The 24,981-nt window shown below is 42.7% G+C and overlaps 1 protein-coding gene and 1 long non-coding RNA gene across 7 annotated transcripts in view; one reads left to right on the top strand and one right to left on the bottom strand.

Annotated features, from left to right (window-relative positions):
* The window catches only part of SV2B (synaptic vesicle glycoprotein 2B), a 173,594-nt gene that overhangs the window by 109,744 nt on the left and 38,869 nt on the right, over positions 1 to 24,981 (top strand). For all 6 annotated transcript variants that reach the window (XM_038532758.1, XM_038532755.1, XM_038532753.1 and 3 more), the window contains 2 exons: positions 19,977 to 20,157; positions 20,446 to 20,597. In XM_038532758.1, coding sequence (XP_038388686.1) covers positions 19,977 to 20,157; positions 20,446 to 20,597 — 333 coding nt within the window. The remainder of the gene's footprint in view (positions 1 to 19,976; positions 20,158 to 20,445; positions 20,598 to 24,981) is intronic.
* Positions 9,138 to 10,801, bottom strand: LOC111095212. The gene is made up of 3 exons (XR_005357028.1): positions 10,717 to 10,801; positions 10,268 to 10,395; positions 9,138 to 9,285 (listed from the first exon to the last, which is right to left on the bottom strand). It is a non-coding gene; the product is annotated as an uncharacterized LOC111095212 (long non-coding RNA).

The raw sequence follows: 24,981 nt of genomic DNA, 5'->3' as shown, positions 1-24,981 counted from the left end.
AAGCCAATATTTTTGAAACTGACATACAAAGAGTAAAAACAATTTCCTGTGCAACCAACTAACCCACCGGCCAATCATCCATCCAAAAAACTAGCATCATGTTTTTTTTTTTTTAAATTTCTATTTATTTATGATAGTCACACAGAGAGAGAGGCAGAGACACAGGCAGAGGGAAAAGCAGGTTCCATGCACCAGGAGCCCGACGTGGGATTCGATCCCGGGTCTCCAGGATCGCGCCCTGGGCCAAAGGCAAACGCTAAACCACTGCGCCACCCAGGGATCCCTAGCATCATGTTCTTAAGATTAAGAGTTTTTTTTTTTTTTTTCTCACAATTAACGATGGAGGTTTGGGGAAAAAAAATATCTTACAAGGAGAACTTCTTGCAAAGAAAATCCTCACTTTCATGATGTGGGATACAGATTAAGTATAGATTTGGCTTTGAGAGAGGGACTTTCCCACCTGTCTACAGCTGTTTTGGTTTCTATGCCTTTTCACTCACTCCTACGTTAAAGGTTAGTGCCTACCTTTGTCTCAAAGCCCTTGTGTCAACCACTTCAAATTATTATTTGCTAGTGCAAATTTATGTATCCTGGGTTTTACTCTGATTTTTAAAAAATATTTTATTTATTTATTCATGAGAGACACAGAGAGAGAGGCAGAGACACAGGCAGAGGGAGAAGGAGGTTCCTTGCAGGGAGCCCCATGTGGGACTCGATCCTGGGACTCCTGGGCCCTGGGCCGAACGAAGGCTGACGCTTAACTGCTGAGCCACCCAGGCGTCCCTTTACTCTGATTTTAACCTACATTGAATCAACGATATTTGGAGCTTATGTATGTGTAGTTTTTAGTTTTACTTGGAGTAAATGGCATTGTCTGGAGAGAGAGGGAGGAGGGAGAGAGAGAGAGAGAGAAAGAGAGAGAGAGAAGAGAAGGAAACAGAGGATGATAGGCCACCCTCCAGGGTTCTGAGAGGATTAAATGGAAGCTCATGCTAACTGTGCAGCTTGGTATGTGCACACAGTAGGTGCTTACTCAGTGTTCATCCTGCACCTCTGATCCATCCGCAAAACCTGATGGTTTAGCTTCTCACGTGTTTGAACCTTGGTTAGAGCAAGGACACTTGAGCACATTCTGTCTATTCTGTTTGCAGAACATTTCCTTTGGCAATAAGACTTTCAAAGACTTGAAGGATATTTTTTCCCCTCTATGTTTATATGCACACTCCTTGAAACCTTGTAAATAAAAGATGTTTGGTTAACCATGGACTTACTTATTATCAAAATAAAAATGTCGTGGTTATTCATATATATTGGCCTCCCAATATTTATATTTGTCCCCATCATGGAAAACTTCAGCAAATAATAAAAGCTCATGAAACTCTTTCCCTGACCATGGAAAATACAACAGGAATGAATGAGAGGAATTCTCAAGTAAACTGGTATATTTATTGCAAATGGAGGGGAAGTTGCAGGGTTGGGCATGGGCTTAATACATATAGATAGCCCTATCCCTGTAAAAGTATATAAAGACTTTGATGTCATTGGCCCAGTCAAGGGGAGCCTGCCACGGATCTTTCACAGAATTGTAGTGGGCTTCCTTCTGACTCTATATTGCTGCATATCAAACAAACAAACATACATTCCCTGTAGAACCAAAACCTTTGCACCATTTTCTTTGCTAAAGAACCTGACTTCTTTGCTAATGAACCTGCAGTCTGGGCAGACACCTGGCCTCTGTTCTACTTGGCTTTACCTAGGGCAACTGGAAGGTGGAGCTAGAATCATCTGAAGGCTCACTCACACATGCCTGGTGCCAAGACTGGGAAGACACAAACAGCTGGGGGCTGTTTATGTTATAGGGTCTCTCTACACCAACATGGCAGCTTCAAGACAGATTTCATACTTGTTGGCTCAGGGTGGCCAAGGTGCCTACCCTGAGAGAGAAAGACAAGCAAAAGTCATATATTTAAGTTTTTATTTAAATTCTTGTTACCATACGGTGAAATATTAGTTTCAGGTCTACAATATAGTGATTCAACACTTGCATGCATCACCTGATGCTCATCACAAGTGCCCTGCTTAATTTCCATCCCCTATTTCACCCATGCCCCCACCCACCTCCATTCTGGTAACCAACAGTGTGTCCTCTAAGAGTATATTTCTTGGTTTGCCTCCCTCTCTTTTTTTTCTCTTTCCTTATTTGTTTTCTTTTTCTTAAATTCCACACACGAGTGAAATCATATGGCAGTTGTCCTTTTTTGATTGGCTCATTTTGCTTACTGTAATACTCTCTAGCTCCATCATTGCAAATGACAATATTTCATCCTTTTTATTACTGAGTAACATTCCACTGTGTATATATACCACTGATTCAAAGGGTACATGTACCCCAATGTATATATAGCAGCATTATCTACAATGGCCAGATATGTAAGCAGCCCAAGTGTCCATTGATTAATGAATGGATAAAGTAGATGTGATATATATCTCCATGTTTTTTTTTTTTTTTTTTTTTTGTGATGAAGTCTAAGGAGGCAGGCAGTGTTTCTTCTGCTGCATTCTTTTCATTGAGGCCATCATGAAGACCTTTTCCATTTCAAGGAGGAGGGGAAATAGACCCCAGCTCATGATGGCAGAGTGACAACATTCTGGAGAGAAGGGAGCAGGAGGGACCAGAAATATTGCCGAGCCATTTTGTGCGGTGCAATCAGTGACTGATTGTTTTGAACCAGTCCTCTTGGTGGCCCCTCTCAACAGCATACATTCTTGCCATTTGAGACTAAATAATTCCTTGCTCTGGGACCCTGTTCTGGGCATTCAAGGCTATTAGCAGAACCCTAGACCTTTACCCCACCAGATGCCTGAAGCACCCAGCTCCCACTTATGACAACCAAAAATATATCCAGAAGTCACCAAATGTCCCCCAGAGAGGGGTCAGGTTGTGGGGGGGGGGGATCAGCTCCAGCAGAGAACCACTTCTAGATGAATTTTCTCAGTCCTGTCTTCCCATAAGGTCACGTTAGAAAGAAACAGACCCTGCTCTAGAATAATTAAGTCAGAATCTCTACGGGTGAAGTGTGGGCATAGGTATTTGCTAATAGGTCCCTGGTGATTCTGTGGTGCAGCCAGGTTAGAGAGCTAAGTATTTTACAGATGCTTAGTGGCAGTAGGAGCTGCTGAGATGTCAGAGTTTTTGCTTATTGTGCTCTGTAAGAATGTCCCCAAAAGGCTTCCTTCTTATGTTTGTAATGATGGTTGGGATATTTGTGTCTACTTTGACCAGCATGAAAAAATGGGGTTGCATCTGAAAATCATGTTTGCTTTTGCACAGTGCTTTACAGATTTTCGGGGGTGTTCATGGATACTCTGAATTTTAAACAACCTAGTAAGATGGTCAGAATGATCATCTCCAGTTTATGTGATGAGAGGAATGTTGTCAGAGATCTTAGGTGATGTATGCCAGCCCAAAGTTCAGTTCTGAAAGCATTTTCTTATCCTGTGTTGTCACTCATTGTCACTTCTCTTCACTGTGGGCTACTTTCTAGTGATGAGGCTGAAAGATTCTTTGCTCTTGTACAGAATTTTTCTTAGAAAGCCAAAGGAATCCATTTATTGGAAATCAGTTATTTCCCAGTGCCTGATACAACCTCTGTGACCTTTCTTATAATTTAAAAGCCAATTATAATAACTATACTGCCACCACCAAGGGCTATAATCTGGTAAGCTCTTCCGGGCAACCATTCTGTACTAGGTATTTGATATATGACATCTATCATCCTTAGAGCAACCCGCAAGGAAAGCATTCTTTTCAGCATTTTACAGGTGGGAAAAGTTAGGCTCCAAATGGTTAAAGTAACTGGTCAAAAGTAGTTAATGATACGTCTAGGATTTGAAACCAGTGATTAGGTCTGACTTCAAAGTCTATTGCTTCTCCTTCCCCTTGCTGTCCCATCCATGGCAGTTGTTTCTAGGTACCCACTCCAGGATGCTGCAAGCACCGGGCCTACATGGGAGTGCTGGAGTAGGGTACAGCTCATATCTGTAGATGTAGCCCATATCCCAACAAGCTGCACCAGAAAGGCAGATGTTGATTTTACTGGGGATTCGCAGGGGTCCCTGAGGCATAGACCATCAGCCCCCAGTAGGCTGTCCAAAGAGTGAAAAGCAGCTCTGCCTTCCTGTATCAGGCCATATAAGACGTCTCAAGGAATGATCCATCACTGTGTAGAGACCAGAGCAACAGAGGCAAAAAGAACTCCCCTATACCCGCACTGCACTGCCAAGAATCATGTCAGATGTGGCATTCACAACTGTTCAGCTAAAACGGTCCTCTGTAGGCCAGTGGGTATATAAAATCCAACTTTATTTATAAATCATGTGCACCACAAGCCAAGATGAGTTAGTTTTCACTTTGCAAATGATTGTTTTAGTTTCCAGAAAAAGTCTCAGTTAGTAGCTGGGCAGGAAAGAGGGAGGGGAGAGTCAAATATACGGTCTTGGGATTGTAATAGCCCTTGACATGCCCTGTGGAGTCCACTAAACAGATTGAATGTGAACACCTTCTACTCCATGGGGGTCCCTAGCTGGGGCTGCTCAAATGTGCAGAGTGACCATTATCTGTTTCACTGCTGGAATTTTTGCTGATTCGGAGGCATGCATCCCTCTTTGCTGGGGACATGTAGGAAAGGGCCCAGAGAAGTTTCATCCTTTCCTTGGTCCCTCTGCCTCACCTCTCTTGGGTCCCAGAAAGGGAAGTGTTATCTTTGAAAGGACATGTGATAACAAATTATAAGGCACAAGCCATTAATTATAACATGATAGAATCATCTAAGATTAGAAGTGAGAGGGATGAAGGAGAACTCCTAGCATGCCTTTCCTTTCTAACTGGAGGAAACTGAGCACCAAGAGGGAATGCGTTGGTCAAGGTCAGATACTCTGAGGCTAGGACCTAGGACGCTTAACTACTGGCACAGAGCTCTTTCCTCTATACCAAGTTGTCTTGCCTTTTGTTTTTAAGAAAGACTATGTAAATCAATCAGATGATCTTTTACCTGTATGATTTCTTTTTTAGGAGGCAGTATGTGTCTTGGATGCAGTTCAGTTGCTGATAACAATGGCTTTGAATCATAGAGATGTTTATTATTTACTTATCAAGAATTCCCAAATTAGGTGGTTCCAGGGGGTGGGTCAGTGGTTCACCCACGTCAGGGTATAAGGCTTGTCATCTCTGTCATCTCCTTCCTTTTCTCTCATGGTCACAAGATGATCACTGAAGCTCTAAGCTCTACATCTTTCCATACTGACTTTCCAAACAGAAAGTAAGAGAGATGGTGGCAAGGGAGTGCTTTCTCTGCTTTTATTAGGCAGAAAAATATTGCCCAGAAGCCTCTGACAAATACACCCATATGTTTTATTGCTCTCCCTGAATAAATCACTGACAAAAGGAATTGGATGAAGATGGCCATCTTGAATTCATTATGATCTACCCCTTAGGGTTGAGTATGTACACAGGGGGGCAATTTCTCTGAGCACATTTTAATACCTAAAGAAAAACCAAGGTTTCTTTAATAAGGAAGAAGGAAGAAGTTTTTTTGGAATGTGACCAACAGAGTCTACCATATGTATAAGTGCTTTAAAGACAGACTGTGTGATTTTATATCTTGGCTACACCATTAATTACGTCTATCATCCCAGACAAGTCACTTAACTTCCCTGAACCTTGGCTTCTTTTTAAAAGATTTTATTTATTTATTCATGAGATACACAGAGACCTAGGCAGAGGGAGAAGCAGGCTCCCTGTGAGGAGCCTGGTAGGGGACTCAATCCCAGAACCCCGGGATCACGATCTGAGCCAAAGGCAGATGCTCAACTACTGAGCCACCCAGGCATCCCCAACCTTGGCTTCTTTATTTATGGGATTAAAATACTATAAATCCCTACCTTGCAGAACCACTGGGAGGATTAAATAAGATAATGCACATAAAGGGTTGATCACAGTGCCCAATAAGGACCCAATACATATGAAGTTGCTTTGTATATTCTTTATTTTATATAATAACTCTAAGGAATCAATTATTTGTTGAATGACTCATTGATGAATGACATACAGCTCCCTTGGTCATGGAGCTAACATTTTCAGGGAAGTAGACAATAAATAAGATGGTTCCCCTGACCTCCACTCCTCCATTGGCAGGAACAAAGGGGGCTCCAGAGCTCACTGTGCTCTTCATTGTAGGCCTCCAATACTTTTTTCTTCCCCAACACTATCAGCCTTGCCACCAAAATTGGTCTTGAGAGCATCGGAACTAATTTCATTATGCCCTTTATCACTCTCTGTGTTGGTCACTGTGAGGGGTCTGTGTCTTCTATGACTTTCCTTATCACCCAGATTCTCATTACTGTACAGCATTGTCCATCCCTTCTTCCCTGTCTCTTCTCTCTCACCTCTTCTCTTAAGGCCATTTGCCTTCTTGCTGTACCTGAAATGTATCCTTCTGCAGTCTCGAGTGGTGGCTGTTTTCTCTCTCATACTCCATACCCCTAGTCCCATTGCTCCTCCTTGCTTCTCACTGACAGTTCCAGACCATTCTCCCCTCCTCCTCCCTTATATCCATATTTAATGTGTCACTGAGATAATTGCCTACAGTGTATTATTGTGGTAGTCACCTACTGATCCCTGTCTCATGCCCCCTCATTCCTTGAGGATCTTAATTCCAGGTTCACTGTCACACTCCAAAACTATTTCCATTAGAATTCTTGGTGATTTCAGTAAGTGCTCTCCAATATCCCTGTCTGTCATTCATTGAGGTGATGTCAGTTACTTACCAGTGATCTCAATTACTTACCTTCCAATCCAGTGATCTCAATTACTTACCTTCCTGGTCTTATCTAGATCTTATCATGACCATTAACTCCAGCTCCGTTGCAACCCCAATAGGAAACACCCCTTCTTCTGTTTCCAACTCACTCTGTTTCTAGTTCTCCAGCCTCCACTTGTTTTCAGCCTCAGGGACACCTTCAGCCTTTGGTCTGTCCTCACCACCCTTTTGTCCCCACCACATTCTTCACTGAGCTTAAACTCTATGGACCAGGGCAGCCTGGGTGGCTCAGCAGTTTAGCACCACCTTCAGCCCAGGGCGTGATCCTAGAGACCCGGGATCGAGTCCCACGTTGGGCTTCCTGCGTGGGGCCTGCTTCTTCCTCTGCCTCTCTCTCTCTCTCTCTCTGAATAAATAAATTTTAAAAATCTTAAAAAAAAAACAAAAAAAACAGAAACTACAACTTAAACTGTATGGACCAGAATCTTAACCATTCCTTGCATATGCCATCAACTTCCTTGTGCATCTTTTACTTCTCTGTGTTCTCCCACTCTGGTTCCCTCTAACTCTTCATCAGTCTATTCCATGGACCCTGGAGCTGAACATGGCTGGTGAGCCACACACAGTGCTATCCACTGGCCTCACATTAAATTCATGATCAGTAGCCTCAAGGGGCCCTTTATGCTGCCAGCCTTCATTTTTCATTGCCATGAACCATTTACTTTCCCATGCTCCTGATGACTATTTCCTGCCTTACCCTCTGCTGTCAATTCCCAGCATCTCTTCCTCATCCTCACTCTCAGTGCAAAACATTCAGTCCCTCTTTCATCAAGGAAACAGAAACCACCAGTAAAGAAGCCCCACAGCTTTAACCCCCACACCTCCCTTGCTAATTGCCTCTGTTTTTACCTTATTCCTGTGGGAGTGGAGGAACCTTAGTGTAATGTGCCCATTCTCACACCAGATGCCCATGCCCAGGGAAGGAGACACAACTCATAATGATCAATTTCCTCCTCTTCATCTCATTTTCTACCTGTACTCAGCCATTCCTATCAATGCACAAACACGATACAGTTTCTCCCATCTTGACTCTGCACTCATCCTTTCTATTCCCTTTTTGGTAAAATTCAGCGAGTCTAGCTCCTCACTTCTCATTCTCCCTGGAGCCCTCTGGGAACAGGATATAGTCCCTGCCACTTCCTAAAACTGTGCTTGTCTAGATCACCAGTGGCCCCACTTGGCCAATCCAGCGGTCCAATCTTGGTCCTCAGCTTTCTAGACCTGTCAGCGGCAACTGAAACAGTCTACCCCCACTCCTCAGTGATACACTTTTTTAATTGGACTTGCAGCTACCATAATCTTCTATCTTTCCTGCTGCCTCTATCCCCCTTCCCTGCCTCCCCTGCTGGTCCTTCCCAGCTACTGGCTTCTCTTCATTCTTTTGACCCTTAAACATTGGAACATTTCACTACTTTGCCCTGGGATCTCTTCTCATTGCCCCTTCCTTGGGAACTCTGGTTGTCTCTGCTTTAAGAACCACCCATTTTCTTGACTCTACCTTTGAAATGTATCCAGAATCCAATCACTTCTTACCACTTACACTGTTACCTACCACTCTGGCCCATACTGTCAGCATTGCTCACTTGAAATAAATGTCATGGCCTTCTAACTGGCCTGATTACACTTTTGGAAGGAGAATCACTATGAATGGGTGATCAGAGAAGGCCTCCCAGAGCCTGGGTCTGGAGTATGAGAAGGAGCCATCCATGCAAAGAGATGAATAAAGAACATACTAAGTGAAACAAAAGCAGTATGAAGACTCTGAGATGTGAGCATAGAAAAACACTACCCAGGGGGTAATTGATACCTAATAAGACACGTTGTCATAAGAATAGAAAAAATGAAGAGATCTAAACCACAAGAAACATTTTAATGAAAATGTGAATATTCATGTTCCTAATATACTACTAAAACCTGTACAGCTCTTTCTCACATAGGGTTCTTAAAGAGTGGAGGAAAATAATTGCTTTCCCAGTCAAGTGTTTTAAAAAGCAAAGAGTTTTATTTAGAAATCCATATTTCTGATGCTCTTTGAAATTCTAGAAATAGCATCTGTATTCCATAACACAGCAATTGGCTAAAGGTGGGTATGGCTGCTCCCTTTAGATGGGTGTGTATTCCTTATTAGGTATGCCTGGTTGGCTTCACTCGCTTCCTGGCCTGGTCCCTGTAGGCATCTGATTTTGCAACCCTTGGGCCAAGTGGTGAAAAGATTTCATCATTTTGGGTATTTGAAAGGATTCACAAGTCTCCACCGAGTACAATCACATAAGGCTTTTATTTAAAGACAAAGGACCAGAGAAAGATCATATAGGCAAGCACTGGGAATTCAAGACGCATCCAGGCAGTCTCTCCAGGGTTCTTCTTATTCTCAGATGGACCTGTCACCAGATTGAACCACCAAGATCTGTGCAAGAAACCATCACTCTGTGATAACTCATGGTAGAAGTCCCCCCAGGGGCTGTCATGTCCCTTTGGTCTTGTGATCAAGCTGGGCTGACCAATCACTTATACCACTGGAAATCATCAGTAAACAAACTGGCCCCCGAGGTTGTCAGGGGAGTTTCAGACTTAAAAAAAGCATGTCACAAATTCCATTGCTCTTATGTTTCCCAAAAGTCAGAGACAGATATCCAGGTGTCTCCAGAGAGGAAGATAGTTCTTTTCCAATCCGGCTGCAAATCAACTCTATCCTAACATAGAGGATAGTGTCCTTTGAAAACAAGGTGACCCACTTTGGTGCAAAGTGATTATACCAAAAAGGCAACTAAGTTCTGGAAGATCATGGGTTTGACTTTGGCCAATAAATCAGCTGCATCACTTTCTGATCCCTTGCTGTGATGCTCAGCTTCACTCCCACCCCACTGGCCATCTGCTTGCTCAGCTATCACCCTTTTTCAGCTTGCCAGAGTTCTTGCTGTGTCCGTTCTCTGGCCCTTGCCTTGATCCACCATGTCCTATTTCCCTACCGCTTTATTTCTGCTAGATTGTCAGGTTTTTGAAAACAGAGGGCTAGGATTTATTTATCTTTATGCCCCTATGCCAGGTTCACTGACATGTAGAGAATGGGGTTTAGCAAATTTCCTTGTAAAGACTTTGGTTTCCTCTTCTGATCTTTTATCATCCACTCTTTTCTCAGCTTCTGGCTCTTGGCTGTACTCCATAACTGGCTTTATTGTGATTCCCCTGGACCGGTCCACCCTCTAGAAATGACCACAGTGGCAGCACCAACTTGGTCTTTAGTGGAATGGCCAAGGGATTGTTGGGTCTCCCTGGGTAATGATCACATCTGAGACACCCACAGTACCAGAACAACTATCAGAGATGTCATAATTCTACTGGCTTTAGCCCAGGTGACACCCTCCATTGCCTCCCTCACCTCCTCTCACCTGCTGTGGGAGGTACCTGAAGGGAAGCTTTGCTTTTTTAAGAGATCTCTACTGTGGTAGTATGTGAATAAGGCAATTTCAAGATTCTCACAGTATTCTCAGGAAATGCTTCTTGAAGCCTCTTGTTTCTGGTGTGAAAGAAAATTGAGGTAAGTGACAGGTACCACTTTGCCCCAGGGCTAATGGACAGAAGCCTTATTAGTGACTTGAATCCTTTCTGTTACCACTGCTCCCACCATGGCTATGGGCCTATCTTCTGCTCACCAAAGACATGGCCAGGGATCTGAGGCCTGGTCTCATAGGCTCATAGCTTGGCCCAGAATATTGCCTCATGACTTAAACTTGGTCACACACCGCTGGGACAATGAAGTCTCCAGGCTGCCTAGCAGGGTCTTTATTTCCCCTAAGTATGGTTGAAGAGAGAACTGCTTCCTGATTTAAGATCTTACCCTTACTCTATGTTGCTGAAACAAGGAGCTTCTCTCTCTCAGACTCCCCAATCTGTCTGCAGACTTCTGCCTTTGGACCTGTTGGCCACACCCAGAACCTAGAACTTCCAGAAGAGGTAATTCTACTCTTCCATAGGGCTGTGGCTTCTACTGAGCAGAAGGGCCAGATGAAAGTGAGTGTGATGCATCCTCAGGCAGAGTGACAAATGCCTTATCCAACCCAGGTGTCCCTGAATAGTACTGGTGTATCTTCTCTTGAGGGTTACCATGATCTGGGCCATGGATGAGTCACTCAACTGCAAACCTAGATTTCTTCCATCAGATATCAGAAAAACTTTACTTAGATATTTTAATAATTGTGATCAGAGAGGAAAACTCTTAATCTCAAGTTCCTCACCTGTTAATGAAGATATTAGTACTTCCCTCATGTTGTTGGAATGACAAGTTGAAATTGTAACCTATGTCACCTACTATAGTACTTAGCATGTGATAGGAGCTGAACAGATACTAGTTCCTTTGTCCTTCCTTTCTCGTCTGCCCATTTGTTTTTAAATAAATATGTGACATTTGGAAAAGAATTCCAACTTTTGATAGGTAAGGAAAGTCAACCTACTACCAAAGATTCATTCACTTGAGTTTATTGGACACATAAAGTACTAGAAAAGTCCAACATCGTGATTGCCAGATTTGTTTTCACTTGACAAGTTGTTAAAGCCAAACCTTTTCTGTGCCAAGTACCTGGATCCAAAAGAAAGTGTTTATTCATCCCAGAAGTTTCCAAGCATCCACATGTCATACACACACAGCACTTGGCTGACTTAACCTAATGCATCTGATTTCATGGAGGTGTGCAGATAGATAGCCTGAAATTCTTCCATGACTTAATACCAAAATGAGATGTCACTGGGGGATTCCTGTATACATGAAATCTTTATGAAATTAACTTCCCAGACCCTAGTCCAAGAAAATATCGCTCTTTATAAAGGTATGTTTGTTTGAATAATAAAGAGATGTAATGGAGATAGTTCATTTGGGAGGTGCTAATTTTGATCCTTGCAAAGCATGTATGTATAGTCCAATAAATGAGTGGTTGCAAGGAAAGGAAGCTTAGAATCTTCCCAGGGTAATTAATGCATTTAATTTCCATGTATTCAAGAAAGAAAGTTAGAAATGGCTTCTTTGTCCTTGGTTAATTGTATACTTCATCCCACTGCCTCCGATGCTCAGAGAGTATATTCACAAAAAGCATCTCTAGAGATTGCAAGAGGTTTGTGATGTAGATTAGCTCTCTGGAAGGAGATTTGGCATCGTGTCTCAGGAACCACAAACTCACTGAGCCCCTTTGACCTCATGATTTCATTTCTTGGAATCAATTCTGACCCCATGACAGACAAGGACATATGCATAAAGATGTTCTTTGTAGAGTTATTTAGCAAATGGAAAATAGGTCATGAAACTTCTAATACAGAATAGTCTCAATCATATAGAGTATGTAGTTGCATGTGTACAAGTACAAATACAAAGAGTAACACAGGCTATCACAATAGCTTTGGGTGGATGGCATGATGGACAATTTTTGCATTCACTTTTGTACATTTTTTTGTATTTTTCAGATTTTTCTATCTGAACAGCATTGCTGCTGCCTGCCAGCCTCCGAGCTAGATGCTAGAGACACAGAGAGAATTTCACTCAAACAAAACCAACACAGTCCTTTCCTCTAGGGGTCTACAGTCTGAGGGACTGGACAGATATTGAACAAATGAGTGTATAATAGCAAACAGATACATGTGATAGGAAAGAAGGAGTGGTATGTTGCAGAAATACCAGCAGGGAGGAGAGAATTTCCTTTGGAACAGGGCGTCAGGAAACTATGGCCTCCTTTTGTTTTTACATTTTTAAAGGATTATAAAGAAAAAAGGAAGAAGAAGATGTCACTGCGACCATAGGAAATCTGCAAAGTAAATTATTTACAAGTGAAAGATTTTTTTTTCTCTGCCCCTTTAACAGAAAAAGTTTGTTGAGTTCTAGTTTGGAATATCAGGGATGCCTCTCTAAGGAGAGGACAATCAATCTGGCAGCTTAAATATGAGTTAGCAAAAGGAAAAAACAATTCCCAGAAAAGTTTCCTTAGAGGAAACTTGAAAAATGTTGTAGTTAAAAAAAGCTTTTTATTGGAACCTGGCTTCTTCTTCAGGTAGGGAGGAAGGGAGGTGCGTTTAAAGGGCGTGCTACTATAAATAAATTTCTTCTGCTAGTCTCTGTTCCCTTGCCTCCAATTCCTTTAAAATATGATTGGTTTGACTTTAAAATACCACCAACTTATTTTCATTTTTCTAACCCTGGGCTTTCTTAGGTCACAGCCAGTTCTATGCTGCTGCTGCTCCTAACAATAGCAACTTTGATTAATTGTGCATTTACTTTTGTGCTAGCATCCTGCTAGCATCCTGCTAGGGTGCTTCCAATCCACTGTGCTGTGTCATGCTAACAACTCCACAAGATGAGCACTAAGCACTATCATCTGACTTTTACAAAGAAGGAACAAGGATCAGAGAAGCTGAATGGGTTGCCTCTGGTCATGCTGTGGGTAATTGGTGGAACCGGGACTGGGAACTGGATCATCTCTCTTTCAAGATTGGGCTCTTCTTTTTTATGGCACCTCTTGCTCATTGTGGGCTCCTCTTTCTTCCATGGAGACATATTTCATTTCCTCTGTGGTGTTATCACCCATTAAAACTTCCTCTCACCCTCCCACATCCCCTTCCCTTTACCCTCATCAACCCTACTCTGAAAGTAGCAATTTTGGCTTATGATTTTCTTAAAACGCTCATTTATTGTAGGAGGGGAGATTTCCTTAATCTGCCATTGAGCTTGTTGAGGGGAACTGAAGGATAATAGACTTTCTCACCTTCTAGCTAGTCCCTTATCTGCTTTGTGCTAAAGTAATTTTTGATAACTCCATTACATTTCAGTTTTCCAAATTTATTGTCTTAATTTCTTCTGCTAAAGACAAATTTTAAATACATTTAATAGCACAGCCATTTCAGAGGCATTGTTAATTTTATATTTCTCTTCTCTGTGGATTGGCCCCTCTTCCCTTCATTCATCCTTGTCATAGCCTTCCAACAAGTGCAGGGGAGGAAAAGCTTCTTCCCTCAGCCCTCCCAGGCTGGAGGCCGAGTGAATTAAACTGACAAAAGATTGATTAGCAAAAGAAAAACCATTTATTAGCACGTGTCTTACACTGGAGTCATTCAAAGGGGTGGTTAGGACTTGGCTTTTATTTTTTATTTTTATTTATTTTTTAAATATTTTATTCATTTATTCATGAGAGAGAGAGGGAGAGAAGCAGAGGCACAGGCAGAGGGAGAAGCAGGCTCCATGCAGGGAGCCGGAAGTGGGACTCGATCCCGGGTCTCCAGGATCACGCCCTGGGCTGAAGGTGGCGCTAAACCGCTGAGCCGCCCGGGCTGCCCAGGACTTGGGTTTTAGATAGGAACTTCACAAAGAACAATACACTTGGAAAGAAGGAACAAGACAAAAGAGCAGGGTTGTAGGCTTCCCTGGGTGGCAAACGGGGCAAACTAATGGAAGACAAGATTGTTTTGGTTTTTATTATCATTTTTAATTTTTAAAAATTTTTGATTCACATTCTTTTAAAAATTTTTTTATTTAACTTTAATTAATTAACATTATGTCTAATTGGTTTCAGAGGCAGAAGTTGGGAATTCATCAGTCTTACATAATATCCAATGCTCATTCCATCACATGCCCCCCTTAATGTTGTTTTAGGAAGCTTCGTTATGTCCATCCTTCTTTGTGCTGTCTCTGGGCTGGTAAGAGTCTGTGGTGATGAAACGCCTAGGCCTGCTTTTAGGCAAATATGCAGGAGGGCAGGGAGCTTTCTTTTGGAATGTGCTGTTTCTCAACCATCTTCAGCTCAAAATAATCCTTAGACCAAAGTGGCACTTTTTGGGGCTGCGTATTCTGATCCCGGACAACAGCATCTTGAAAAGCTTTTCTTATTCTTTCTAGTTCTTCCTCTGCCTTGGACAGTAAGTAACAAAAGCCCCAGGCTAGGAGCCAGGACAGCAGAATCGCAGTGCCAGCAGGTCCTGAGCCAGCAGGGAATTTCCAGGAGAGTCACTGACCAGATCTGGGGCTCAGCAGCCTTAGCCAGTAAAGAAAGGGAATTGGATCCCAAACCGAATCTCTGTGATACATCAGTTTGCTGATGTGTCTGGATCGGTCAGAGTATAGTCAGTTACTAGAATAGACAGAATTTAATATAAGAAATTTTTAGCAGGGTGAGTAAAATGTGTTTATAAAGTATACTGAGATAGTGAATGCAGGGAGCAGCTGCCACCCTAGGACTGTGGGAAGAAAGGGAAGAGAATGGAATTACTCTGCCTCAAAATGCTCAGAGAAGGGAGCTCATGGAGCTATAATTCAGATCTCTGGAAGTGGGGGGACCCTCCCTGGCTGGTGTTGGTGTGGGAGAAGAGGGGATGGCAGGATGTGGCTGGTTCTGCTAATTGGATTCAGCTGCTCCCATGTGGAACAGCATTGCTGCTGCCTGGTGAACAACGCTGAGGTGGAAGTCATAGGAACAGAAAGCACAGGTCCCTTCTTCCTGCTCCAGCCTTTCAGCCTCTCTCTCTCTCTCTCTCTCTCTCTCTCTCTCTCCTGCCTCCCTATTGCCAGGGCCTAGCAGTGACTGGCTGGCAACGCACAGGTGTTTATGGACCAAGTAGGTGCTGAATAACAACTGGCACAAAGTCCGTCGCTGAGATTGCACACTGATGGTTCTACTGGCCATGTGTCATCCATAGACATGTCTTGTGTGGGCTTCACAATAGTTTGATCAAACATGTGTCACTGGGTTTATTTCCAAAATCCGAACATGTTCTTCCTGGGAAAACTACACAACTTCATCATTCATGATTTATAGTTTTGAAAGACAAATGAATAGGAAGGCAGCTTGGAAATTCTCTAGTAATCAGTTTACACATGTGGTGGTAAGGCCCTCAGAGAGTGTGAGAATTTCCTCCCAAATCTCACAATCAGTGAAGGACATTTTGAGATTCTAAGGCCAGAATTCTCATCACTATCCCCTCACTGTGCTTCCAGGAGGATGGGTATGCTATGGCCTCCCATTGCTCAGACTGTGGTCCATGGATCAGCAACATCAGTCTTGTTAGAAATGCATAATCTTAGGCACCTGGGCGGCACAGTTGGTTGAGTGTCTGACTCTTGATTTTGCCTCAGGCCGTGATCTCAGGGTCATGAGATGGAGCCCCACGACAGGCTCCACACTGGGCATGCAGCCTGCTTAAGATTCTCTTCCACCCCCTCCCTTTGCCCACTCGCCCATTCCAGCTAGCATGCTCACTTTCTCTCTCTCTCATTTAAAAAAAAATGGAGAATCTCAGACCCCACATCTGACTTACTGAATCAGAGTCTGATTTCACTAAGATCCTTCCATGATTTGTGTGTGCACAGTAGCATTTGAGAAGTGCTAAAGACAGCTTTACTGGAAAAAGAAAAACAAACTTGGATACTAGTGTTTTTCTCATCTCATGAGAGACCAGGGTGGGACCAGGGCTAGGGTGTACAGACTGGTTCTCAGCAAGTCTCCTGACCACTCCTCTGATTTCTCTTCTTCCTTCCTCCCAATTTATAGGCCCACATACATGGTGCAAACAGCAACATGCACACATATAACTACACATGCAAGGATCAAAAAATGCATAGGTTTTTTCTCTTTCTCTCTCACATGCATGCATGCGCACCAATGAGCCATTTATGGTGTGCCCTTTGCTCTACCTCCTAGCCCCAATCCCTTACTAGGTTCCCCCATGTACACTCTGCTCTACTCACATTGAACTACTCTAACATTGTTGCCCAAACATATCAGGTATTCTTTTTGTCTCCCTGTCTTTTGCATGTGCTGCCTGCCACTGCCTGTGATGCACTACCCCAACCACCAAGATAGAAACCTGAATAACTTCTGTTTGTCCTTCACCAGCAACTCAATGACTTTCTTTTGGAAGCCTTCCCACATTGAGTGAGGTGCATCCAGACTGTGCTCTTTCTCCATTTTGCATATTACCTGACATACGCCTTTATTGGAATGTTCTTTCTCACCAGGAGATAATCACATAATTTACTGTTTATCTCCTTGAAAGGAAGGAACCATGCCCCACTCTGAGGGTGAGCAAACACGGAAATAATAAACTAATACAAAGCTAAGAAATCTATCTGATGCTTATCTATAAAGAACAGTAAAGGGTAGTAGTTAAAGTCTCAACTCTGAGGTTGGAATTCCCAGATTACAATCTTCGTACTTCACTAGTTGTGTAACCTTGGGGAACCACTTTACCTCTCTGTGAATCAGTTTCCTCCTTTACAAAACAGGGACAGAAGTGGTATCCACTGAGTTGTTATAAGCATTATATGGGACCAACAATGCCTGTGAAATGGTTCACATGGAGCCAGGCTAGTAGCGAGTGCTCACTCTGTGTTTGCTACCTCGGTGCTATGAGTTGATACATTAGGCTCTCATGACCTATTGCTGGATTACTCACTGTCTTAAAGCATCCATAACACTTACTTTGCAATTTGGGTAAGGCTCTCTTCCTCCCTCCCTTCATCCTCTCTTCCTTCCTTTCAATATCTGTTTCTTTATTCCAAATGTTATTGACCACATATCATGAGAGAACCACCAGGTATTTGTTGGCTGAATGGGGTATTGGAAATTCTTGACAAGGAGTTGAGCTGAAGCCAACAAATTTTGGGAGCTGAATAGATCTAACTTGGAAAAAGATGTTCCCTCTCTGCTCTGGTCTAGAATTCTAAATTACCAAGTACAAAGGACTTGGGTAAAACCCCACTTTGAGTTGGGCTGGTGGTGATATCCCAGTAGTCTACCCAGAAGGACAGGGCATCTCAGGTATGGGGCTCCTGACTATGGCCAGCATGTTGGTAGGTTACCTAAGTCAGAGGAAATAGAATCCAGTTCTTTCCTGGGGAGAACCTGGCTAGGCATAGACAGAGTTTGGGTCTTTCCCAATTGGTTGGGATATGAGATGCTAATCAGAAACTAGCATGGGGATCAGGATCACAGTCATGAGCCAGTTATGCGGACTGAAACCATGAGGTGAAAGTAACAGGGAGGCTGCAGTCTGACCTTCAATCAGGCTTATCTGGTGGGCGTGGGGATGGCAGCAGCAGATGTGTGAGTAAGGCATCACTCACTCATCAGTGAGTAAGGCAGTTCTGCTGGACATGGCTCACAATGGCTAAGAACTGAGCAAGATTAAGTCTGCAGGGAACTAGATATTGGAGACTCTTGGCTGGTCAGGGCTGGATAGCAGATAAACTCATAGTCTAGCAGAGCACACTGACTCACACGTTATTACAACACAGCATGACATATACTGAGTTGTGTTTGCAAGTCTTTACTCATTTTCCGAAACACAAGTGTTGGTGACTTAATATTAGTAGGAAATTGCTCATTACATTTTGGGAGCTTTGGGCTGGGAAACTGGTGAAATAGGGAGGAGGAGGTGTCCTCACTCTATTACTTCTCTGTGGATCCTTCAAGTATGCAGAGAAATGGCAGATCAGGAGCACAGGCTCAGTAATTTCCCTTAGATATCCCCATGGTTGGCTTCCTTAAGGTCTTTGTCCAAATGTCCCATCTCAGTGAGGGCCTCCTGAAATATCTTCTTTAAAATTGCTACCTCCCAGCCTGGATCTCCCTGTTCCCCTCCTTCACATTATTTTTCTCTAGAACTCTTATCAGTTCCCCACTAACCGTATATTTTGCTCATGTATTTATTATCTCTTTTCCCCTAAATGGAATGTAAGCTCTGTGAAGGCAGGGATTTTCATGTGTTTCTACCTCACTGTATCCCCAGTAACTATAAGAGTGCTTACCTAATAACAGACATTTAATAGATACTTTGTAGACCCGTTGACATATTCCATGAAGTAACAGCATACACCGAAATATAAAAGGAAATAGCATCTTACATAGTGTTGAGCTATGTAAAGGCTAAGAGTTACAATCCAGGTAAGTGAAGGAAATCTTCATGAAAGCCATTGACAACATCAAAGCTATCATTTCTTTTCATCTCATAGAATAAGACGATAAAAGAACGAACTCTGTCATTGGGAAGATAAAACAGAGCATAGTTAAATCTTTCCTTTTGGGAACCAGCCTTCAAGTTGATTAATCAGCTAATTGAAGCTCTTTGCTTTATGTCGGCCCTTCCTGGCACACATCTGCATAAATAAAGCATCTGTATGTCCAAAAGCTTCCTTTCTGTGAAAGACAATTTGTGTTCATCGTTTGATTTACAGTTAAGGCTGGGTGAAAGGATCCTTCCATAATTTGCATTCAGCATTTTATCCTCATGAAGGATGGTCTGCAAAGTTTCCTTCAGAGAAGTAGTAAATCACATACGGACTTAGCACAGTCGTTGATAATTAGTAAGCACTCACTATTTATCAGGAAGGAATCATCCATATGCTTTTGGAGATGTGCCATGTCTGTGAGGATGCTGACTTTCACTGGAACACCATAAACATGTCAACAACAATATATTTATATGATACCTTAAATTGACTGATCTTATTATTAGAAGGCAAGTAGAAGTTACATGTCTTAAAGACAGGACAGCTCATTGCTTGTCTCTTATGCATTCCCCTAAGAAATCTGAACGTTGGTTGTAGTGTGGAGAAGATCTTTTTTGGAACAATAAAATAGCCAGGCTTATTGGTAATTGCTACTTTACACTTTTACATTTTTCTTCCTTCCCATGTTCCTTCCACCCTTTTGGCCTTTTCCCTGGAAATTCTCTCTTTAAACCTACCCCTGCAGGTAGGGATTTTTATACACAAACATTCTTTTTCACTTAAAAATAAAATGACAGCACTGCCTTCTGCAGATTATGCCTCTAAAAGAGTCATCTTCAAGAAAGGTACATCAGACCGAGCTATGGTTGATCTATTTTAGTATGTGCACATATGTATCAATCTGTGAGGCTATTTTTTTGAATAGCATTCTTAAGGATTTGAGTCTGTACCATACTTCTAATTTGCCATGAACATCTGTTATAGTCCACCTTTTATGTCTTTGACATGAAATTTCTAGAATACATAAAAATGGGCATTGGATTTTCTAGCACATTGCATGGTTTCTAATGTTTTGTATCTTCTTTCCACCCTCTCTTCTCTTTTTCCTTTCACCCTCACAGGGCTGATTGTCTACCTAGGAATGATGGCGGGGGCCTTCGTCCTGGGAGGCCTGGCAGATAAGCTGGGGAGGAAGAGAGTCCTCAGCATGTCTCTGGCCCTCAACGCTTCCTTCGCTTCTCTCTCCTCCTTCGTGCAGGGATATGGAGCCTTCCTCTTCTGCCGTCTCCTCTCAGGCATAGGGTATGTACATGCAGGGCTTTGCTAGACCCTTATAGACCATCCTGCTACTCTAGCCCTGAGTGGTACCTCCAGAAAACCTTGGACTGAGTTTTGTATTTGACTTCCAAGATACTGTATTAAAGTTGAACCTTAGAAAAGGTTGTAAAGTCAGTGTGTAAGGTCACATAACCCGACACTGCCTTGGCTGGTCTTTCAAACTCACAAAGGTGGAGTATAAGGTAACTAGGCTTCTGGCATGACCATTTTTAGTGTTATGACTTGATTCTTTTTGGCATCTTATTTTCGCAGGATCGGGGGTGCTCTGCCCATTGTTTTTGCCTATTTTTCTGAATTCTTATCTCGTGAGAAGCGAGGAGAACATCTTAGTTGGCTGGGCATCTTCTGGATGACGGGGGGCATCTATGCATCTGCCATGGCTTGGAGCATCATTCCACACTACGGTGAGTGCCCTGCCTTCAGATAGCCCAGGGGCCCTTGTTACTATGGAACCTGCAGCCAACATTTCCTGTCCTTAACCTTATTCCCCATACTCACACACAGTTCCCTTTTATACCTTTGATCTTTCTATAGAACTTCCAATACTGGATACACATCACTAATTTCAATATACATGTCTTTCTGGAAATAATACAAACTGTTCTTCTTGCCTCCCTCCCTCCCTCTCTCCATCCCTTTCTTCTTTACTTCCTTTTATTTGAAAGAATTTCAATCTTTACCTCCCTAGCCCTCCTCCCGCAGTCATAAAGTTAGGCTTCGGGAACCCCATTTATAGATGATGGAACAGAAGTCAAGAGAAGTTGGTGACTTGGCTAAGGTCAGGTCCCTGGCATGACCTTGACTGGATGCTCTGCCTGCCTCCTACCCCCATGTAGTACTTTCCACTCTAGTGCCTGCTGTCACTCTTGTTTGGCTGCCGAAGTGGAGAGCCCTTACAGACAAGGTCTTGGATTCAGCCGGGACAATTTTATTATCCTGGGTAATTGCAAAAACCGGATTCTCTGGACAGAGACCTGGCAATGTTTACTTTCACAATTGGTTTTGTTAAGAGTAAAGTAGGGAGAAGGCAGCAGTTTTGAATTTGATTATGTCTTTTGAGCATCCTGGGCAATAACTGCCATCGCGTCCTGCGTCCTTCAAGGTTTTTTTTTTTTTTTTTGTAAACCACCAATTACAGGTATAGGCTTTGTCATCATTTAGAAACCTACAGACCTAGAAGGGTAGCAGGTAACTGCCCTGAAGCTAACCAACATTTTTCTACCCATTCACCTCCTTGGTGTTTTTGAAACCTCATCCTCTGTGTATTTGCAGGTGATGGAGGTTCCATGTATATTTCTTTAAGAAGCAGCTTTAGTGTAGACAATGCCTACTTTATTAGTTAAGGTGATCCTGGGTGCATTATTCTGGTAATCTGATAAACCCTGAAATCTCAGTGGTTTAACACAACAAAAGTTTCCCCACTTGTAAAGTATGGCTAATGTTTCTGATCTGCAGGTGGCTCTGCTTCATCGGTAATATTGGGGCTCAGACTCCTTCCTACATGTGATTCCACTGTCTTCAACGTGTGGCTTGAAGTCTCTGGTTGGGGAAAGAGCATGGGCAGTTCTAGATGGAAGGCTCTGAAAGGCAGGCTGGGAAATGGAATGTGTCCTCCCTGCTTACAACTCACTGGCCCCAAATCTGTAATCTGATCACCCCTACTGCCAAGGACACTTGGCAATGTAATCTTGTTGTGTGTCCAGAAATGGATTTGGGAACAAGTAATCTTTGTCCTGTCTAGTCTTTGAGAACCCACTGGGTTTCATCTAAGAAACAGAGAAGAAATATGAACAAGAATAATGAAATAAACAGCTAAAGAGTTTTCCAGATAATTCTGTCACCAAAAGCAATTCTCCATCATTTTTAGATACAAAATCATATTACTCCTAACATCATTTCTGCACTCTGTCTAGCACCCGAACACACACTTTAATGATCCCTGTACTGTGCTGTGGGTTATATGGGTCAGAGGAATCACTTCCCCTCTCCCCAGTTCTTGCTATAACATCATTTATACTGTTAACTGATCCAACTGTGTGAGTGCTAAGAAACTATTTCCACATTTAAATTAAATGAGTAAAAAAAAAAATCCTTTTTTGGAGGGGGGCATGGGCGACAAGTAAAATCTGAATAAAAGCTGAGTCAAAATAGTGGTGGTGTGTGACTGGGGATAAGTCCCTCCATCTTGTCTGGTGTCTTCCTTTACCTATAAGGAGAGAGAAGGAAGCAAAAGAGCAGACTGTAGATATCGTGCCAGCCCTCACATTCAGTAATTCCTGAGATGCAAAGAGCAGTGCAGAGAATATGTTTAAAACAATTCTTGGGCACCTGGGTGGCTCAATTGTTGACCATCTGCCTTTGGCTCAGGTCGTGACCATCTGCCTTTGGCTCAGGTCGTCAGACTCTGTGTGGGGCCTGCTTCTCCCTCTGCTTATGTCTCTGCTTCTCTGTGTGTCTCTCGTGAATAAATAAATAAAATATTTAAAACGATTCTTACACTTGAGCTAGCTTCCCTCCTGATAACATTAACAGTGTCAGCCTCCTTATTTGCAGACTGCTTGTTCCCTAAGGGAAGCTTGCGGAACCTCGACTGGCTAGGCTTAGGTCATGTTCCCACCTCAACCAATCACTACACTCCAGAGGATGCTGGGTCCTGATTGGTTTCCAGGTACTTCCTTCCTCAAATCCAGCAGGAGTGGGGATGGGGTAGGGTCAGTCCCACCCATATCAGGTGGCCGAGCACAGTGGAGCCCTCCTGGTGCGGGGTGTTGTGACAGGGGCCATGCACAACAGTTACTACATGCTGCATCGTTTTTTCATTCTGCTTTACACACACAAGCACACACTCCCGTCTGAGGGTATGGCTGCTAAGGAAGTGATACAAAGATTTAGGCTGGGAGTGTGTTGACCAAGACTGAATGGGATGCCCATGGCAGAGGGGCCACATGGCTGCTGGCTGGCCACTGCTGGCCAATATCAGGGCTTGTGGTTCAATCATTTTACCCCAAATGTACAGAATATTTTTCCTGTTTGTATGCTTGTATGAAATCTGTGACTTTTATGTCCATTTTTAAGATCCAAGCCTCTAGGGCACCTGGGTGGCTCAGTGGTTGAGTGTCTGCCTTTGGCTCAGGTGTGATTCCGGGTTTCTGGGATTGAGTCCCACATTGGGCTCCCCACAATGAGCCTACTTCTCCATCTGCCTATGTCTCTGCCTCTCTCTGTGTCTCTCAGGAATACATAAATAAATCTTAAAAAGAAAAAAGATCCAAACCACTTGGGCAATTGGGTATCTTTGAAACAAGCATTAGCTGGGGGAAACCCACCCTAGAAACATGGTATTCTAGAATCACAGGGTAACAGGAGTGATTATTCATTTTAAGCCTCATTTTACCAGGACCAGATGTTGTGTCCACAGTGAACCATACATTTGATGATATTTCTCAATGTGCCCGAGATGTTAATCCTCTAACACCCCTCCACTCAGCAGGGACAAATGCCAGTGTGACAACAGAAAAGGAGACTGATGTTTGTGGATGGCTTGTGCAACCCACTTAATCGCTTTTGCAGGAATGAAGTGATGGGAGGTCTTGGCACCAGGAATTTGGGTGACTGAGTCATTGAGAAAGAAAATTACAAAACTCAGAATGTTTTCTTGGGAACTCATGGTCACAGCCCAGAAAAAAAATTGGATATATTATGGAAGATTAATTCCCATTGTAGTCAGCACCACCAGCTGTTTGTGAAATCCTGATGGAGAAAAGTAGGGCAAGCTAAAAGATCAGTGAACAGAACAATCCCTGTCTCCAAATTAATAGTTGTTCTATATATTTGGAAGCAGTTCACTATTTAATTTTATTTAATTTAAAGTCCCAAAGATCTGCCTAATGAATGCAATAAATGCAGATTACTAAAATCACCATAAAAATCACAGAGGCATGAGGGAGTAACGTATTTGGGATAATTTACACATATTATCATAAAGAAAAAAATTTGTCTCAGGAAGAATGCTTTATAAACGTACCCACTTCTGCTGTCCTTCCCTCATTATCCACCTGAGTTTGACTGCTACGTAGTTTTGATCAACTTGACTTCTAATTACTCCAGAGTAGCTTTTGATATGAGCTGCAAGATGTGTAAATATTACTATGGTTTTATCTTCCTCTTTCTAGTGTTACTGTCAGGAGAAATGAAAGGTTTCTTAATTAAAATGAAAACAAACAAACCCCAGGGAGAGCATGCTGTGCAAAAAGAGATTTGATTTTGGTTGAGAAAGTTGGATGATGTGTGTGTTGTGTGGACAAATGTGTCACAGCAGCTTCAGTCCCACGTTTTTCCACCTGGGGTTCCCTCTGGCAAGTCCTTCAGTAGCACAGAGTAGGAAATATCATCAGAAACAGTAGTGCAAGTAGAGTGAGTTGAAGCACAATGAGTTAAGAGTCAAGGGCAAGTAGAAATGGTCAAAACACAATGAGAGTAATAAAGCGTTCAAGACACTCACTGCCCAGCACTGCAGTTGGCCACGTGATATATTTTTATGCATAGACATTTCATTTTATTGTGCTTCACAGATAGTAAATGGAATAGAGATTTTATGTCCCAATAATGATTACCCTCTGAACTTTAGAAAATATATTTATTTCTATGAATATATTTATTCATTTATACAGTTTTTAAAAAAGATTTTATTTATTCATGAGAGACACAGAGAAAGGCAGAGACACAGGCAGAGGGTGAAGCAGGCTCCCTGCAGTGAACCTGATGTGGGACTCGATCCCAGGACCCCGG

Source organism: Canis lupus, chromosome 3 (genome assembly GCF_011100685.1).
Source record: "Canis lupus familiaris isolate Mischka breed German Shepherd chromosome 3, alternate assembly UU_Cfam_GSD_1.0, whole genome shotgun sequence".
NCBI classification, from domain to species: domain Eukaryota; kingdom Metazoa; phylum Chordata; class Mammalia; order Carnivora; family Canidae; genus Canis; species Canis lupus.
The sequence above is the reverse complement of the archived record's forward strand: the minus strand, read 5'-3'. Positions and strand labels throughout refer to the sequence as shown.